The sequence below is a fragment of the Macrobrachium nipponense genome, chromosome 33 (assembly GCF_015104395.2).
Source record: "Macrobrachium nipponense isolate FS-2020 chromosome 33, ASM1510439v2, whole genome shotgun sequence".
Taxonomy (NCBI): domain Eukaryota; kingdom Metazoa; phylum Arthropoda; class Malacostraca; order Decapoda; family Palaemonidae; genus Macrobrachium; species Macrobrachium nipponense.
The window spans coordinates 22,607,147-22,627,966 of record NC_087219.1 but is presented as its reverse complement, the minus strand read 5'-3'; the positions used below and the strand labels follow the sequence as shown (position 1 = coordinate 22,627,966).

The following is a 20,820-nucleotide window of genomic DNA, read 5'->3' as shown; positions in this document are numbered from 1 at the left end:
TCTTAGACTATACTACCCTTGGCTGGATTTTGTCCATTAAATCCAATGTCTGTTGGTTCCTGGTCTGTTAAAACGAGGTTTTACTGTACTGTCACTTTTCTTTGCGTAATCTATGCACATCCCAAGTTCGTTTGCTTACTGTGATGACTTGAGACCACAGACTCACTCATAGGTCCATTGGTTATACTGGAGGAATGTAGGATAATTTTGCAGACCAAAAATTGCTTGTGTTAGCTACTGCATACTACTATTAGGATTTAAAAGGACAGTCACTCTTCAAGTTTGGGGAAAATTGGACTTCATGTTTGGGGAAAATTGGAGCAGATTGTTGTTGGTAGTCTGTATAAGTTTTAAGTTTGGATAATCTTAAATATTGGTAATTTTTTCTCCTTAGAATGAGAACTTACTTTACGTTCACAATGAAGAAGGCTACAATTTGCTTCAAAAAGTGGTGGGCATCAACAACGTAGAAATGGTGAGATGGTGTCTGACACGCAATGTCGATGTAAATCGAGGGGTCTGCTCCCTCCCACTTCACATAGCTTGCCTAAGAGGGTAAGAATTTTCTTTTCAAGCATCATTGTGGGTCAGCTGTGATTATTTTTATTGGCTCTTCATTCTATATGGTTTATTTTATCCTTGTTTGTTTGTGCAGTGAGCCCATGTTAATTTAGCTCCTCTAAATCTAGTTTGTGTAAATTGTTTAATATTTTAATAATAATTTGCCATGTCTGGTACTTTGATAAATGGTATCTACTCTGGTAAATGACATCTAATTTATTTAACTTATCCTTTCACGGTTAGCATAAGAATACATTCCCAACATACGTTCTCTTATTAGGTATGAAGATTGTGTGGAAGTTCTCTTGAAACATGGTGCCAGAATTGATGTGGAAGCTCGCATGTGCTGGCCGGGGCCTCATAACCAGAACTGTGAACAGCGGGGGAAATATTGTAAGTAAATGTTATTGCTGATGACAGGAATGTGGTCAACAACTGTTTGCTTCATTTGTTGTGAAATTAAATTGTAATTTACACAATTTCTCCTCAGTAGTAGTATTGGATTTTTGAAATAATCTACCTTTGCTTTGTAATAGCTATAGAAATGTATTTACTTAGCAAGTGCCTCATGTTCTTTTAGTTTATATCACAAGTGCAGCAAATATTATTTAAACTTTTGATGTGTTTGGTAAAGTTTGAATGTGAAATTCATCACTTAAAAAATAATTTAGACTAATGCCAGTCAGATTACTTTAGTTATTGTACTGTATACTGAACTGTAAAACCTTACTTTCTTATAATCAATCACATTCCACTAGAGGTTTTCCATAAGGTTTTCCTTGTGAGACTTAGACATCTGGCTAGTTCTTTCCATTTGCTGGTCTGGGTCAGGTCCTCACCTGTCTTGTATCAGTCTGTTTTCTAACTTATTGCGCCTTGATCTTCTCATCATAATGTCTGAACCTTCTCAGTGTATAAGATTTTATAAAGTTTTCAGCCCTCTAAAGATATCTTTAATACTTCAGCGTATGTGGTGAGATTTTTCAAGAATATTCTAGTCACAGGTCTTGGTATTATGTCACCATTTTCTTTGTAAATCCTTGTTTCCACTGTAGACAAAAACACAGTTCTTAGCAAGCATTGTAAGTTTTTTCTTTGATACTGTAATAGGATATACTTAATATCGGGTAGTCCATCACTGTCTTCCCACATTTAATTGGTTAAATAGTTGTAGGTCTCGTAATATAGGAAATTATGTATAGTGAAAATGTATGTAACTTGGTATACTAAATGTTACAATACTATACATAAGACAGAACATTGTCTGTCAAGGTACAGATGAACCTCTTAAAACTGTATTCTGTGGTCCAGGAACTCCTGTGGATTGGCTTGATTTCGAATCCGCTGCCATTTGTTCGTTGCGAGGCCACGATGGTGGTGCCACATAATGTTTACAATTTCCCGACAGCAAAAATTATGAAAATAATTGTTAGTAATGAAAAAGTGTGAAGTCAAATATGTTTTTGATAATAACTTGAAAAGAATAACTATTTTCTTTTTAAATATTCCACTAGAGAAGGCTCTACCAAGTCAAAACTTTTAATCAAAACAGACATTTTGCAATGCACAAATTCCTTACTCTTTGAGTGCTTGAAAGACTGAAAGGTGATAGGGTTTTCATTATTTCTTTTATGTAGCTGTATATTTACCCATTCGATAAGCCATTCATGAGATCAGATGATGCCAGAGGTAAGAAGCGCAAGAATAAATCTTTATCTACGCTAGAAAATGTTTATCAAACTAGTGAATAGTTTAGTGTTCATTTTCCTCTATTAATGGTGGTGTGCTTTGTTTAAGTTTTGACGACGACATTCAAATGCACTGTGATCACTGAAATTAATTTTTTTTTATCATCTCACTACCCTCTACAATCAAAATAAATGACGAAGAAACTAATACGTATAGTGATAATAGCAAAAGTAGGATATGAAAGTCACTGATGATAACGGGCAAATTCTGAGAAAAGTTTAGTACGGCAGTCCCCGGGTTACTATGGGTTCAGCTTACGACATTCCGATGTTACAATGCTTTTCAATTATATTCATCAGAAATTATTACCAGGGTTACTACGCATGTTCCAGGATTATGACGCATACAACGCTGATCTGGCACAAGAAATATGACACCAAAAATGCAAAATAATCAATATCTGAAGGTTTTGGATGAAAAATGCAATAAGAATGCAGTTTACATAGTTTTGAATGCACCCAAAGCATTAAAGGTAAGGTTTTCTTAGGGTTTTTGACGATGTTCTTGCTTACGACGATTTTTGGCTTATGACGCGTCTCAAGAATGAAACCCCTGTCGTAACCCCGGGACTGCCTGTACTGTACTAGTTGACTTACATTTAGGCTGAATTGGGAATGTAGGCTAAATATGTTAAATAAAGTAGTACACTATTTTAAAGAAAAGTATACAGTATGAAGTTATAAAATGCTGAAGTGAAAATATTTGAGTAATAAAATGATAAAAAGATGTGTCAGAACTTAGCCATGTAGTAGGCTAAGTTGGAAACTAAGCTGTTTGGATGTAGAATTAGCTCGCAAAACTATGTTTATGTAGGGGTTTCATTTTTTAGGGATGTATTCTATATTCTGGGATTTCTGTGGTCTGGCAGTGGCCCGGTCCCAGGGTTCCCAAATTTAAGAGTTTGGATTGTAATTTCTTAGTATGCAGCATGAAAAGGGAATGAAAATAACTTCTGTCAGAAATTCACAGAAGCGTATTCATCAACATAAGTTCATGTGGAGATAGAATTTTATTAATTTTTTTTTTTTTTTTAAAGAAGCATACATATTTAACCTGCCTTACCACACAATTTTTGCTTTCCCTTTATTCTTGGTTCTTGCAGGCCTTTGCAAGATAGGAAAATTGAAGTAGTTCATTCCCTCTGCATATAGATATTTTTGTAATTTTTTGGAATGGAATTGATTATTTAGAGTTAGGTGCACTGACGCTGCTACCCCCTTCCTTGGAATTATTAGGAATAATTGAAAAACTAAAGCTACCAATTTTCCTCTCTCTGTTTTTTCCAGGTGGACCTGACATGAGCATGGGTGACAGGTCAAGTGATAAACTACAAAATGCAATATATTATGCCATCGATGGAGATCAGGTATTGCATTAAGATACAATGTTTTTTTTTACAAGACTTTTTCACACAACTTTGTTAAATCATGGATACATTTTTTCTTCAAAGTAAATTTCAGTAAAGATCATTATACCACTAAATTGCATAGGGGTGCCATTAATGGTGTGTTATCTTTGAAGTATTAGACAGCACAAAAAATATTTTAGCAGTACCCGCAACTGCATTGTTTTAATGTATGACACTTACCTGGCAGGTATATATATAGCTATATTCTCTGTTCCACCTGGCAGAAATTTTCAAAACTCGCGGCAAACGCTAGTAACCTATTAGTAGTTCAGGCAACCACCACCCCGTTACCGTGGCGCTAGCGCTAGGAACCGTTCCCAATTGGGCCAGATTTTCTCTGCCAGCCGAACTGGCAACATTGTTGGTGGTTCCCTGCTAGGATTTTCATTCTCGTTGCTGACTTTTCATGGATTTTTGGTATTGTACTCGGAAACGTTAGCTTGGCATTCGCTTTGGTTTGTTCTTTAAAGATGTCGGATACTGGAAGTATGTTTAGAGTTTGTGTAAAAGAGGGGTGTAAGGTAAGGTTGCCGAAAGCTTCGGTCGACCCTCATACTATTTGTAAGAAGTGTAGAGAGAATGTGTGTAGTACTTGGGAGAATAGATGTTTTGAAAGACAGTGCAGATCAACTCGGACAACACCACGGCTCTGGCATACATCCGCAAACAAGGAGGGACTCATTCTTTTCCCCTTTACAGCTGGCAAAGGAAGTTCTGCTTTGGGCGGAAGAGGAAAGCGTCGTGCTGCTCACCAGGTTTATACAGGGGGAGAAAAATGTGAGTGCGGACCTGTTGAGCAGAAGAGAACAAAAAGAATACCAACCTATTGCTCTCCAGTTCCAGATCAGGAAGCAGTGGCGGTCGACGCATTCCTGATGGATTGGACAAACTTACCCCCTGATCCCAACTCCTTGACGAGGTGGGGGGCTTAGGGATCCACTGCAGAGAGAGTATGCCCCTTTACGCCTACTCTCTCTGCTTTGGATCCAACTGAACATTGGGACCTTTAACTCCTTTACTCCTCCTCTTATAAATTTTCCCTCTTCCCTTCTTCTTCTTTTGTTGACGACCTTGGCATGATTTTGGACTATTGAATTGACTGCTCTTATAACTTGATGGAGGGTGGAGTTGGACGGCATGCCACTTCACCCGTAAAACTAAAGTACCTGACGTGGTTGAGCGAGGAGAAATTTTTATGTCAAGCCATGCCTGCAGTGCTGGGTCCGATCTCATGGGACTGACGACCCTTAAGGCATTGTGGGTATGGCGTATATCCAGGTGAGTGTTCCAGGGCAGTTACCATGGTGTAACAGTATTGCTCCTCCCCCAGTTGGGCCTCCCTGGTGAGAGGGACCTCATCCTGGACGAAATTTAAATATTAATTATATGGAAAATTTAACAAACCCCCTCACGACTTCTGGAACGGATTTGGACCACTGAAGAAAGCTCAAGTCACAAAGACCAGGTTGGTATTAAAACTTTAATACCATATACCAGACCAAGGAAACCTAAGTACCGACATGACCCAACTTTGACTCACTTTGACTCCCTCTTTGGGAGTGGAAGTTGGTCAAGGTTTCTTACTATGGAAGCAGAACAAAGTATTTCAGCTTTGAAATTGGAAAATTGCTTATTAAATAGCCATCCAACGGCAGAAATGTCGTTCAGAAAAATAAAAGAAAAGACTTGGCTTATAGAAGCTACAACAAAAAGTCAGTCTGAAGATTATTTGTCTTTAAAAACAATAGATAACATTATTGTCAAAGTAAAAAAACATGATAATATGAACAGTATCCAGGGTACCATCGTACTTCCTGACAATAACGACGAGCCAATAAATAAGAAAATGTTGTTAGACTCTCTCAAAAAGAGATACCCCAAGGTAGAGGATTGCGAGGTTTATGATGCAATAAGCAAAAGAGGTAATAAACAAATACTAAAAATAGCAAAAATAAAATTTGAGGGTTCAGATCTACCTCAAAAAATAAAAATTCTAGGTCAAAATAGAGAATTAAGACCCTATATTCCAAAGCCACTGCAGTGTCAAAATTGCAGTAAGTATGGACACACAAAGAGAAATTGTAGGAATGAACCGGTGTGCGCTTACTGTGGATCTACAGAACACACCACCAAATGGAAGTGCGGTGAACCTAAGTGTGTAAACTGTGAGCAGAATCATCATGCAAGATCCAAAGAATGCATGCATTACATATACAACACTGAACTAAAAATGTTAAAAGAAAGGACAGGCATGCCTATAGCAGAGGCTAAATTAGAATTAAAAGTGAGAGGAATTCAAGATCCTGCTAAGAAACGTACATATTCTTCTATAACGGGAACCAGTAATGAAACAAAAAAACATACAGTTAGAAGTAACAAGATGCAACAAAGTAGATCTCAAGAAGAAGTCTGTAATATGCAGGAAAAAACTAAGATAGTAAAAAATCAGGGAACAAGTGCAAATGAATTAGATAATATTCTATCAAATTCATTTGAGGTGTTAATGCATATAGAAGCACAAGAAAATACTATCACAGAGTTGGAAGTAGGAAGTTGTGATGTACCGAAAATTAAAGAGAGACCTTTAGAGAGAACACCACCAAAAACAAAGAAACCAACTATAATCAGAGAAACATCGGTCAAACCAAAAACCAAAGATATGAAGAAAGAACAAAAACAAAATGTGGACATACCTTTATCTCCTAAAATAATAATAAAACCTATGGATGCAGAGATCCAAAAAACCAAAGAAGTGGAGGAGAACCATACCATGGATGATGGTGACTATGTCAAGGGTGATGAGAGTTACTCCATCACCAATAATCGGTACAATAAGAACAAATAAAGCAGTATATATACATGACAACACATGTGGCTGCAATGATTGCTTCATTGCATTGTGCAATGATAACAAAAATATTACAAAAGATTGCTTAACAAATATTATAAGAAATTTTATGAAATATAGAAAGAAAGAGGCCACCGATTTAAACACCCATGAAAAAGGATGTATGTGCATTGAGCACTTAAAATATTATAAAGATAAACAACTGAATGTGGTAAATAAAATTTTAGAAAAAATTCAAGTTGATGATAATACAAAAAAAGAAAACAAAACACGACCGATATAACATATTATTTTCAATAGTTAGTATATTATACAATGGAACGTAAATGGTCTACGACCAGACCATTACACCTGGGAGAAGTACAAAGGTTATTAAAGGAATATGAACCAATGATATTATGTCTACAACATGTCAATAATACAATTCCAACAATAGGTAAATATACCTTAATATCAACATCACAGGTAGAAGAAGGAAATTTAGGTACAGCCATATATGTACATAACAAAGTATGTTATGACAAAGTACCTGTAAACATAGCTGACCTCCAAATATCAGGTATTAAAATTCGAATTAAAAACTATAATTATAGCATTTATAATTTATACAACCAACCAAATAAAAATTACAATATTGATAAACTTGGAGAATTACTTAAAAATGCCAAAGAACCTATGTTAATAGTAGGGGATTTTAATGCTCACAACCCAATATGGGACTGTAACTGTTCAAACTCAAATAGAGCAGGAAGTAAAGTAGAAGAACTTATAGATTCAAATGACATATGTTGTATAAATGATGAAGAAGTTAGCACATATTATTCAAAAACACATGGAACATTTTCCTCTGTAGACTTAACTCTATGTTCAACAAGTATAGTTGACAGATTAGATTGGAACACAATTGATGACTTGTACACCAGTGATCATTTCCCAATATTAATTTCCTTTTTACAAAATAACCCAGCAAAACACGTTCCTCACTATAATATTTATAAAGCAGACTGGGAGCAATATGAAATGCATACTAGAAGTATACCACCATTTGAATATCTAAAAGACCATAATGAAACTAATAAGTTTCTTGTTCATTTCATCAAAAATGCTGCTGATAAAGCAATACCAAACTCAAAACCCCATCCAACAAAACACAAAGTTCCATGGTGGTCCGAAAAGCTAACAGAATTAATAAATATAAAACACTCAATAGGGAGACGATTGGATAATTTGAATAGAAAGTTCAGTAAAATAAATAAAACATTACCAATATTAGAAAGTACTTTACAAAAAATGATTATATAGTTACCCTAAATTGAGGCATTAAAACCTATATACAACAAAATATCTGCAAAATTTCGAAAGGAAGTAATTCAAGGAAGAATAATTTCATGGAGGAAATATGTATCAGATCTCTCTAATAATACTCCCATAAAAAAAATATGGGAAAAATTCAGGAAAATAAATGGTACCCATGTGAAACCACCCAGACATGCCATATTAAAAGACGGAAAAAGAATACTCGATCCAAAAGAAATGAGTAATATAATAGGAGAAAACTTAGCAAATGTAAGTAGTGACAGAAATTTAGATGATCACTTCCGCATAAAGAAAAATAATATAGAACTAATAACAATAAATTTCGAAACAATAGAAGACATATATTATAATAGAAAATTTAATATGGAAGAGTTTGAATATGCTCTCACTAACAGCAATAAATCTGCTCCTGGAGGTGACAATATTTGTTTTGAGATGATCTGCCACTTAGCACCTCTGGCGAAGACATACTTGTTACAATTTTTATATCATTTATGGCTTAGAAATTTATTTCCTGATGAATGGCGTAAAGCTATAATAATTCCTATCCCCAAACCTGGAAAAGATCTAAGTGATGCAAATAACTACAGACCAATTTCTCTAACAAGTTGCTTGTGCAAGTTACTAGAAACAATGGTAAATGCTCGATTAACATGGCACATTCGAGAAAATAAAATCTTGACTCCCACTCAATTTGGGTCACAGTGCAACAGATGTACGTTAGATTCTCTCTCTAACCTCGAAGACCATATACGAAGAGGATTTGAGCGAAAGCAAATAACTGTAGCAGTCTTTTTTGACATCGAAAAGGCTTATGATACTACCTGGAGGTACCCTATATTAAAAACTTTACAAAATAACAACATTCGTGGACATTTACCTAGTTCATCCAAAACTTTTTAACAAATCGTAGCTTTCAAGTGAGAATCGATGATGTATTATCGAGAACATTTCCACTTGAAAATGGTGTTCCACAGGGAAGTGTCCTTAGTGGCACACTGTTTACCCTGGCAATTAATGATATTAATAAAAATCTACCCACTGGAATTAAAAGCAACCTTTACATGGATGATTTTGCCATATATTATTCAGCCTCACGTATTAAACATGCAGAACGCATCATTAATAAAAGTATTGTAAAAATAAATGAATGGACCTCATCTGTAGGATTTAAGTTATCCATACATAAGACTCAAGCAGTAGTATTTTATAAAGATAAAAGATGGATGAATGATGAAGTAATAGATTTAAAAATCAGAAATCATAGTATACCAATTAGACAAACTGCAAAATTTTTAGGTTTAGTGTTTGATACTCACTTAAACTGGAAACCACACATAACATACTTGAAATCAAAATGTAAAAAAGCATTAAATCTAATTAGAAAATTATCAAACACTAATTGGGGAGCCGATAGACAAACCCTTACATTACTGTACAAAGCAACAGTCCTATCTATAATTGATTACGGTAGCGAAGTATATGGCTCGGCGTCAGACGCAGCACTGAAAACGTTGGACCCAGTTCATAATGAGGGCCTTAGAATATGTTCAGGAGCCTTTAAATCATCACCGACCTCTTCCTTACAGGTTGAATGTGGTGAACTACCTCTCTCTCTCCATAGAGAGCTTGTTATAATGAAGAGTGCTCTGAGAATTAGGACAAGCGATTCTCCAACAAAAAAATTATTTGAACTCAGAGATATTTTTATAAACAATCATCCACCCCCTTTTCCAATTAGAGCTAGAAGACTGTTTGAGTCACTAAATGTGAATATACAAATTCCTCCAGTAGTAAAATTACCTCCGCCTTGGACAATGAATAAAATGAAAACTTGCACACAATTGAAATATTTATCAAAAAAATACTTATATACGCCATCACACCATAGACAACATACAATAGAACATATGAACCGAAAAGGTCCACATTATGCAATATTCACAGATGGATCTAAATCGGAACATGGAGTGGGATATGCTGCAGTGTCCCAGGACAAATCATACCAATTCTCTCTTCCTAATACAGCTTCAGTATTCACAGCAGAACTTTGCGCAATAGCCTCGGCCATAAAAATAATTAAAGAAACATCACTCAATAATTTTGTGATTTTTAGTGACTCGAGAAGTGCCATAGAAGCCATCCAGAGTTACAAACCAAAAAATAATATAGTACAACAAATTAAATTATCACTTCATAAATTAGATATTATTGGGAAAAAAGTAGAAATATGTTGGATCCCTGCCCATGTAGGGATCAAAGGAAATGAAGAGGCTGACAAAGCAGCCAAAGAAGCAATTCAAATGACAAGATCAAGTGTGAATCTCCCAATGAGTGATTATGTAACATACTTAAAGATGGGTATTTTAAGGAAATGGCAACATATTTGGAATGAAGAGTCAGAAAATAACAAATTAAAGCAAATAAAACCTGATGTTGGAAAATGGAGTTCATCATATCAGAGAGAGAGACATGAACAAGTAATTCTGACACGTCTCCGTATAGGCCATACCCGTCTGACACATGGACACTTAATGAGCAGCCCACACGACTCTGCTCCAGAGTGTTCGGAGTGCAAGGAGTTGGTAACAGTCAGACATGTCTTGTGCGAGTGTCCAAAGTATGACCAGCAGAGACTGTCAACTTTTGGAAATAAGACAATAAAAGAAATTTTGTCAGAATCTTTTACATTTTCGGTAGTTCCGATTTTGACTTTTTTGAGGAACTGCAATTTAATTGATAAAATATAAAACATTGGTGTTTTTAGTGAATTTTAAAACATTTCAAAAAGTTAAAACTAATTCTGAATTTTAATATACCGTTTTAGTATGTATGTAAGGGAACATGAGTAAAAGTATTTATTGTGTGTGTGTTCTAGTATGAAAGCATTTGCCATGGTGCAATTTATTTATTTATCCTGAATGACCAACTTGGTCCCAGCTCTGGCCTAAGAGCTAGACCTGGCATTTTATCTAATCCTTCGGGCCAGCCCTAGGAGAGCTGAAAATCAGCTCAGTGGTCTGGTTAAACTACTTTTATAATAATAATAATAATGGACAAACTTAGATGTTTACGCTTTTCCTCCATTCAAAGTACTGGGGAAAGTTATGAAGAAGTTCAGGGAGAGCCAAGGAACGAGGATGACCTTAATAGCTCCGTTTTGGCCGGCCCAAAGTTGGTTCACAGAGGTACTGGAATGGACAATAGATACGCCAAGGACTCTTCCTCTAAGAGTAGATTTACTCAGACAACCCCACTTCGACAGGTTTCACAAGAATACCCTCGCTCTGGGTCTGACTGCGTTCAGACTATCGAAAGTCTTGTCAGAGCGAGGAGATATTCTAGAGAGGTGGCCAGTGCAGTGGCTAGAGCCAGAAGAACCTCCACAATTACAGTATATCAGTCGAAGTGGGAGAATTTCCGGAAGTGGTGTAAGAACAGGAAAGTGTCTTCATCCAGTACCTCTGTGACCCAAATCGCAGACTTCCTTCTATACTTGAGGAAGGATTTGGGTTTGTCAGTTTCGACAATCAAAGGCTATAAAAGTATGCTAACCTCAGTGTTTAGACACAGAGATCTAGACATCTCTAATAACTTAGACCTTAGAGATCTGATTAGGTCATTTGGTACCAAGAAACAACCCCAATGCAGGCCACCTGCTTGGAACCTCGATGTTGTCTTGAAGTTTTTAACCTCTAGCAAATTCGAGCCTTTAGAGAAATCCTCTCTGAGAGATGTTGCTAAGAAAACTATCTTTTTAGTCGCTTTGGCAACGGCTAAAAGAGCTAGTGAGCTTCAGGCCATATCGAAGAAGGTGGGATGGAGACATGGCAACGCAGTGTGTTCATTCCAGGAAGGTTTCTTGGCCAAGAATGAGAATCCAGCTAATCCTTGGCCAAGATCCTTTGAAGTTTTGGGTCTTTCTGAGTTAGTGGGTCATGAGCAAGAAAGAGTTCTCTGTCCAGTGAGAGCATTGCGTTTTTATATGGAAAGAACAAGAGAGATCAGAGGGAATTCTGATGCTCTTTGGTGTTCAGTTAAAGACCCCAGTAGACCCATGACGAAGAACGCTCTAGCCTTCTTCATGAGAGAGTTGATTAGAGAAGCTCATATGTTGTGTCAAGAGCAGAGCTTTGGTATTTTGAAAGTGAAGGCTCATGAAGTCAGGGCAGTTGCGACTTCATTAGCTTTTAAAAAGAATTTAGCCCTCAAAGAAATTATTGAATCCACATATTGGAGAACTAATTCAATATTTGTCTCATTATCTTAGGGATATTCAGACAACCTTTGATAATTGTCAGACACTAGGTCCATACGTGTCCTCTGGTACAGTATTGGGCAAAGGAGTTACTACCCCATAACCTTCTTTTAAGCTAGTTGATTTTATTAGGTGATGGTGTTTGTGTTTTTTGGTCGTCTGAGAAAAGTGTTCTGTACTTTTATCAGTCTTGTTAGTATTATCTTGGTGTGGTGTGTGTGTAGTTCAGGTAAATGATCTATTACTAGCTTGAATGCCGTGGCATAAGAGGGCTGTACGGTTCTGTCAACACATTGGTCACGTCCAGTTGTCAGTTCCAGTCTTAGCTTCTTCAACATACAGGACACTTCCTTGTTGAGAGCTCCTAAGGTTTAAGCAGGCTTAGAGGCAGGACCTATGAAGTCAGCTACCTTAGCAGGTAAGGAACCTAGAGTTTTAATAATATTTTAATAATATTTTTATACTCTAATAATGTTGCTGTTTTTGACCCACCTCCAAATGTGTCAATCAGCTATATATATACCTGCCAGGTAAGTGTCATACATTAAAATGAAGTTTTTATGTTAAAACAAAGTTTAATGTATACTTACCTGGCAGGTATATATAATTTAATTCCCACCCTCCTCCCCTCAGGAGACAGGGTTCAGAGAAAATCTGGCCCAATTGGGAACGGTTCCTAGCGCTAGCGCCACGGTAATGGGGTGGTGGTTGCCTGAACTACTAATAGGTTACTAGCGTTTGCCGCGAGTTTTGAAAATTTCTGCCAGGTGGAACAGAGAATATAGCTATATATATACCTGCCAGGTAAGTATACATTAAACTTTGTTTTAACATAAAAACTTCATTTTGTTAATTTCTTTTCTTCTTTCTATGTAGCTTCCCCACCTTAGCTTAGTATATTTAGATTTAGCAGCTCGGCTTTTTGGTTAAACTATTTTGTAACTGACTATGAGAGTACAATTATACAGTACAGTAGTACCTTGATCTACGAGTATATTAATATACGAGTTTTCCGAGGTACGAGTCGATTTTTTGCTTTGTTACACGAGCAAAAAATTGAAGTACGAGCTTGAGTTGCTGCTGCTACAAAGATGGCGTAGTGACAAAAATTAAGATAAGCAAAGAAGAAAAAGTAAATATGCATCTTTTCCATGAATCTTTTAAAAAGTTATATGAAAATTTTTTCACTGTACCCAATAATATTGCATGCACTATTCTCATATTGTATAATAAAATGCTACTAACATAGCAGTCAATGTTTTGGTTTGGAAATCAGCTGATGACAAATATGAGTTTGTATCTCCTTATTTAACTATTCTGAGTGAATTTTCTCGCTTCTAGTTAGCATAAACAAATATCTAGATACTTGACTTATATGAGACAAGGTAATTTTTTTGTTATATGACATGTTTTTAAGTAGAAATATAACTTGAATACGTCTCGTTGTGATTGTTAACTAAATGGCTTTTTTTGTTAACAGATTACATTGGCGGCATGTTTATCGATTTAAAAAATTATGTGATTCCTTTCGATATTTTCACTTTTATTTCATCGTAATACGAGCTTTACTTTATTTATCTTTTATCGGCGTGAAACCAACAGTAAAATGTGTTCTTTCAAGCCCAGTAGTTTTGATTAAAATGATTTGATCTCAATTTTATCAACGATTGTGTTTGATGGCGTAGATTTACAGGAGTTTTAACCTTATTACCGATGCATGATAATGATCATTAGCAGCTTGAACAGTTTTCTCAACTTCAGCTATAACGATGGTTTAAATTTAGCATTATATTTTCATGATCTTTGATCTATAGCAAGTAAAGTCATTATATAAAAATATCTCAGGCCTATTCTACATAGCATCATTTATAACATAACTACGGTAATTGTTTACTATTGTACGATGGTTGAAATACAAGCCAGACAGATGATGTGGTTATCCAGTTCGGTTGTTCATGGCTGTACACATTTACGCAATGAGTATAACATTAAGACAATACTTTCATAATTCTCTTTGCTGTTTTTGAACTTATTTAATTAGAAGATGGGATAAAGTTAGGCTATTGTAATTTGGTCTATTTAATTAGAAGATTGGATAAAGTTAGGCTATTGTAATTTGGTCTCTTGTAAAATCAGATTATCGTAAGATGAAGTATCTTAACTTGAACACTACCTGTACACTGCATAATACCTTATTATATCTTTACATACTCTTTTTATTATGTTTTTGTACAATATTTGTTTTTTAGAAATGTATTTTCCTTATTTGATAACATGAAACATGAAAATAAGGGGTGGCAGTTTGAGGGTTGGAATGGATTAAGGGCATTTTAAGTATTGTCAATGGGGAAAATTGATTTGATATGCAAGCAGATTGAGCTATGAGCTTGGCCACTAAACAAATTAAACTCGTAGGTCAAGGTAGTCTATATGATCTGTTTTGCTATTTAGACATGGGTCATAGTATAATTGTGATTAAAGAATGCTTAGAGTCAGATTGTAGGTAGAATGATAAATATCATTAGGGAAATTTGGGAGCTAGAGATGGCTAGAAAATTTCTTTTGCCCAACACTGGGAGAGTATTATGTAATAGTGTCAGCTTGGTTTCTGTGGACTCAAGAATACTAGTTGGAAGTCTCAGACCTACTTGGATGAGAAATATGAAATGGAAGGGTGGAGATGTGTGGAAGGAGAAGCACAGGGAAGACAGAATGGCAGAATTTCATGAGCTCTGTATTATGTAGTGATGGTGAAATAACTAGTACACATTTGTTTTGTGTAGTGATGGTGATGATGATAGTGAAATAACTAGTACACATGGCAAGTTGAGTAAATGTGTTTAGTTTTAGTGTACACAGTATTTGATTATGGGTTTTTAGATTTTTCAGGAAGGGCTGTTGGAACTTGTACGTTAAAAGCTTCATTTAGAAATACAGTCATTGTTATGTCAGAAAGGTATTACTAGCTACCCAGTATTGAGTCTTGTTCTGTTAGACGTGGCATGAATACTATACCTTTAAGAGGAAGACATATTAGAAAATGGACATTACTTTTAAAAAAAGTCCTTTTATTATTGTAAAATAAGTTCAGTGAGAGACAAGTCTCCCTTGAAGTTTTGATCATGAATAAGAGCTCAATAAGCAAAAGAAAAGAAAGTTGAAGACCAAAGGGAGTGGATGATAAGGTTAGGAAGCAGTGCTTTGAGTGTGACAGAAAGTGATGCAGGTCAGTCAAAGTGGTCCCCAAAGAGTGTTCAGTATCATCTGCAGTGTGCCTCACAAGTCACACTGATGAAGTACCCACTACTAATTGCTTTAAGATTACCATTTTTGTGCCCTTGACTTTAGCCAAACTCAGAATAAGTGTAGAAAGTGAAAACTAGGGGAATAATAGGGAAGGTTTTATTTGTTAACACCCTGTTGTGCACAGATTTTCTTTGGGCTTCTGTGCAAGTATTGCTCTTAGAAACCTTAGCTCTGAATGTTCTGTAAAATCTTTCAAGAAAGTTGCCAGGTTTTTGGGTTGAGTTAGTAACCTGGTTCAGTGTATGTTGGGTTTCAGAAACTATTTATAAAGTATTCTTACAGTTCACTAAGATTTTACTCTAGAAGAACTTTTTGAACTTTGTTATTCAGCTTTTGAATATTTTGATATTGAATAAAATATGTATAAAGTGTATTACTTTTTTTAGGTCGATATTTTGGAGTTGTTGACACAACAAGGGGAAGATCACTGGTTGCCATGGCAACAGAAGAGGCCTTTGCTGCACATTGCCTGCGAGCGTGGCGCTTGGAATTGCGTGAAGTTTTTAGTTCTAGAAAGGCAAGTTTCAGATACTGGAATTTGTGTACATATTTGAATCATCTTAATAATAATTGTGATTTTAGTATACTGATGAAATGCATAAAATACATTGCTTAAACATGGAGGCACCATTGCGAAGGTTTGTTTGTACTGTAGGGAAAGATGAGATAATTTTGTGGGAAAAAGCTATTACATATAGGTTATGATAATGCCAAAATATAACCTAACTATATTGCAATGATTTAAGACTTACTGGGGTGACTGGCAGAGGATTTATCCTTTAATAGGGCTGAAAATTGGATGATGAAATTGGACAGTTTGATGGAAAGAGAGGAAGATAGATGAAAAGCAGAACACTATATATAAGTGGGTGAAGGGGTGCTGGTGCTATATAAGGATTCTGGAAGTGTTCTAAGTTGCATTGTTCTCTTCTTGTCCAGCTGTCTGACTTCACCTTCCTCCAATTTGCAGCCTTAAGGAAAAAAATTTTTGTCTAGTAAAACCTTAGTGTCCCATTAGATAATTTGTAAAAGTGAATATAAAGTACTGTACTACTTACATTGCTTCCATGTAAGGCATATGTAAATGATGCCTTTCTGTTGAAATAAAGTGGATCTTGGTATTTTCAAGAGTGAATGTATATGCCTTGGCACCTTGAGACAGTAAGCAGTACATTTTAATTTGAAAACAGGTGGACGTAAACAACACATTACATGCAAGCTTAAAAGTACAGCACCTGGTTGAGTATAAACACAGTTGATGGTGAGAATAATTTATTATATAATATTAAAGATATTAATGTTATACTATTTTTACTATTTGTTTCAGGTCAGATGAAATAAACCAGTGTTACGATGAATACTACCCAATACACCAAGCCGCTTTGCATGACCTCAAGTTTCTCGATCTCCTCATCCAATGTGGTGCCGAAACGACTGTTCGCACGTACACGCAGCAGATGACTGTGCTGCACGTTGTTTTCCTCCTGGGTAAAAAGAGCGCAGAAGACACGTTAGAAACTGTTAAATTGTTACTCCAACATGGTCTGAAGGAACATATTAATACGGCTGATTCTCTGGGAAATACTCCCCTCCATGCTCTTATTGTTAGGTAATTCTGCTTGTTGTTGAGCTCTTTTGACTGATTTTGTAGGCAGTTTTACCCTGTAGGTATTGTTTTTATTTTTGGCTTGTGTACAGTGAAATATGGTTAATGTTGATAATGTGTACACATCTGGATGAATTGCTTAGTAAGCATCTAAGGAATATATTGGCCATATGTAAAAAGGCAAATAAATTCAAGATATAAGTAAGGGTATAATACATACAAGTAAAAAAAGGAATAAATAAAAATAGTTAGGAAATTAGATGAAAGAGACTGTTTCTTAATATCTTGTGTCATTTTAGGGTTGATATTAGGCATTACTTTTTTATTAGAATAAGATTTTAGGGTTGATGTTAGGCCCTACTTTTTGTATAAGTAACTTACCAAAAATTCAAACTTTGCAATAGTGCTATTTAATTGGTTTGATATAGGTAACTGACCCCACCCCACTTTTCGGGTACTGGGAGGAACAACTAGGCTGGGAGCTTCAATTCATTTGGTGCTGGCTCCTGACCAACATTGGTGGTTCCCTGCAGTCTGCTTTGTCATTTTTTGGATGGCTTCGTTTAGCTTTATATCAGCTTTTTGAAATGTCTAACTCTAGCACTTAAAGTGTTAGGTTTTGCACTCAACATTGTAAAACTAGATGATCTAAGCCTTGCTGTGATTCTCACTGTGTGTCAAGTGAAAGGGGGCCGGGATTGCTATTAATGGTAATACTTGTCCAGAATGTCAGGACTGGGACGAGAAAAAGTGGAAGGTATTTAGTTTCTGTTTGGAAAAGCTTGATAATGCCAAGAAAAGGAAAGTGGCTGTTAGAGCCAAAATTAAGACTAATTTAGAGCCAGTGGTGTTTCTTCTCCTCACCTTCCTGTTCCTCCTATCCATAGTCCTCCCACACTTTTGCAATTAACTCCTGTTGCAGGTTCCTATGCTTCAGATCCCAACGACATTGCCGACCTTGAATCGAAGTTTGATCAAAAGTTAAGAGTTTTTGGCCCAGGCATTGTTGGAGTAGGGTTCCTTGTTCAGTGCTTTAGTTGAAAAATCTAGCTTCAAGTGTAAGTGTTAAGGAGGTGGCTTGTCCCGCTCCCTCGTACCGGGGAGTAGACATACAGGAGGTCCAAGGGAGGTTGGTGGCATTTGCCCATGGGTAGTTGGTCCCTCCTTCGAGCCTGTTGCTCGTTCCCAGGCTTTGACAGAGCACCGTTGGAAAGGCGTCTCTTTAAGGGCACTCGAGAACACATCAGAAGAAAAGAGCAACGTATGATCTATACAGATGGATAAAAAATCAACTCTGGTGTAGGAGCTTCAGTATTCTCAAAAGATGAATTAGTCCAAATAAGTCTAACCCTAATATCATCAGTATTTACTACAACCTTACAAATAGCACTAGACATAATATCTGAGAAGAGAGCAATTTCCACCATAATTTTCAGCAACTCACTAAGTATTATCAATGCTATAAACAAATACAAGTCTCCAAATCACTGTATACAAGAAATCCGAATAAAAATTAATAAACTTAGTCAATCAGGACTATTAATAAAAATATTTTGGATTTCAACTCATTGGAATTGAAAGAAACGAAAAAGCAGATGCAGCAGCCAAATTAGCTTGCACTATTGCTTCATCATTTACATATGCCCCACTATCAGACTGGGTAACATCTATTAAGCCTTTAATATATCAAGACTGCCAAACAGATGTTGGAATAAATACCAACTACAAACAAACTGAGAAATATAAAAAGTGAAGTTCGTTCATAGATGTCATCGTCTCAAACAGTGAGAGCCAAAGAAGTTATACTAACAAGACAACATAAAGGCCGTACTAGATATTCCTAGTCATTTGATGTCAAATCCACATTCAGACCCAATGAAATATAATAAATCCCAAATACCAATGACTGTTTTAACACTTGCCAGTTGAATGTCCAATTTGGAACCATCAAAGAAGCATTAATTTTTTAAACCCATCATTAAAAGGCCGCCTTCCTTAAGGTAAAGATTTCTTATTTAACAGAATCATCACGTTCCTAAATAAACTGGTTTTCTGAATAAAATCTTATTTTTTTATTTTTCAGGATTAATTTAATTCCTGAAAACCAGCCCAAGAAGAACCTTTGTTGGTCTCAAAGAGGTCTGAATAAACTAATCCTTAATAATAATAATAATAATCATCTTTTAAGCGCATGTTGTCTGTCATTGGATTCGGAAGATGACAGTGCGAGCAAGAAGCGCCAACCGTGCTACCAGTCTTTGCGCCTACTCAAGAGACACTCATTGGTGCAGAAAGCTCCCTGCTTCCAACCAAAAGGCCTAAGGAGACTAGTATTAGTCCTTGACCCTCTTGCAGTTTTGCTGTTCTGCCCTCTACTACTTCGAGTTGTCCACTTCATTTGTTTCGGAACAGCCCAGAGCCAGTTTTGTTTCAAGATCATCTGCTTTTGGCCCCCAAGCGCCAGGAATCCTCGCTCAGGCTTCAGGTTGCCTCTCCTCCCCAACGTTTTGACTCCTGTGCCAGGCTCCTACTGCTGACAGCTAGACTTTCACCTTTGGACTCTAGGTGCCAGCTTTAGCTGTTTCAGTGCCAGCCTCTGTTCCTCCACAACCGCATTCTTTGGAGCAAGAAGACTCTTCTCTTAACCCCCTTAAGTGCTAGTTGGATGAACTTATGAAATTTTTAAAGAGAACTCCAGGTATCACCAAGGTTAAGGATAATTCGTTTTCTCCTGTTTTGTCTGAACAGGATGATTTTGGTCAGGCTGGTGCCCCCTACTTTGGCTTACTTTGCTTTGTTGACTTACTTCCTCGACAATTTTCCAGATTTCTTTGTTCTTGCAGACCCAGCCTCCTGCGTTGACTTTCCTTAGGAAACCTCTGTCGGATTGGACTTCTCTTCTGAAATTGGTGTTTCATCTGTTAAGAAGGCTCTTCATGGAGTGGACGACTGGTTGGCCTCTAGGAGACAACTAAACAAAACCACCTTTGCTTTTCCTTGTAAGCTAGTCAAGAGGAGTTACCATTTCTATGCCACCAGGGAGGCCCCTTCTTTGGGGTTTTCTGCTTTCTCCCAAGGGGACTTCTCTGGCCTGGTCGATGCAAGTCGTTGGGCTGCTTTCTCCGCTGCTAAGGTCATGTTTTTCCCCTTAGAGTTCGACCACTTGCCCAGGAACATCTTCAAGTTTTTGGAGGTACTATACAGTTTTCTTGACTGGCAAATCAGAGCACTCGCCAGGAAGATTGAGGACGGTCCCTGTCTGGCGAAAGACACTGTGACCGAATGGCTGGGAGTGCTTTCCTATGCTGACGAAGGCCTTTAGGGATGGATTCGCTGAACTTTCCTCTCTCTCTCTTTTTTTTTTTTTTTTTTTTTTTTTTGCACACACCTCATAAAGGGTTCCCTCGACCCAGAAGTCTGTTCTCCTGTTTGCCTCCTTGGATAAACCCTGCTTGCTTCCTAAGGATACTATTAGAGAAATCTTGTTGGCATTACATAAATAGGCCACCAATGACCTTCTTGCTCAGTCCACCAAGAAAACTAAGGTCTCTTATGCTGCGCCTGTGAGATCCTTCCCCCCCCCTCCAACCTCAGCCCTTTTGTGGAGGGAAACGAAGACCTCCAACAAATCTATGCTCGGCCTCGAGACCATCCAAGAGAGCCTCTTTTAAACAAGCAAGCAGGAACTGAGAACTTTGTCCTTCACACTCCAGTAGGAGCCAGACTGAGCCTCTTTTGGGAGGAATAGAGTTAGAGGTGCAGAACTT

At 36.8% G+C, this 20,820-nt stretch overlaps 1 protein-coding gene across 2 annotated transcripts in view; it reads left to right on the top strand.

Moving 5' to 3' along the window:
* LOC135203021 (ankyrin-3-like) overlaps positions 1–20,820 on the top strand; it is a 115,625-nt gene that overhangs the window by 72,127 nt on the left and 22,678 nt on the right. For both annotated transcript variants that reach the window (XM_064232590.1, XM_064232589.1), the window contains 5 exons: positions 395–555; positions 842–954; positions 3,597–3,676; positions 15,834–15,964; positions 16,775–17,056. In XM_064232590.1, the coding sequence (XP_064088660.1) occupies positions 395–555; positions 842–954; positions 3,597–3,676; positions 15,834–15,964; positions 16,775–17,056 (767 nt within the window). The remainder of the gene's footprint in view (positions 1–394; positions 556–841; positions 955–3,596; positions 3,677–15,833; positions 15,965–16,774; positions 17,057–20,820) is intronic.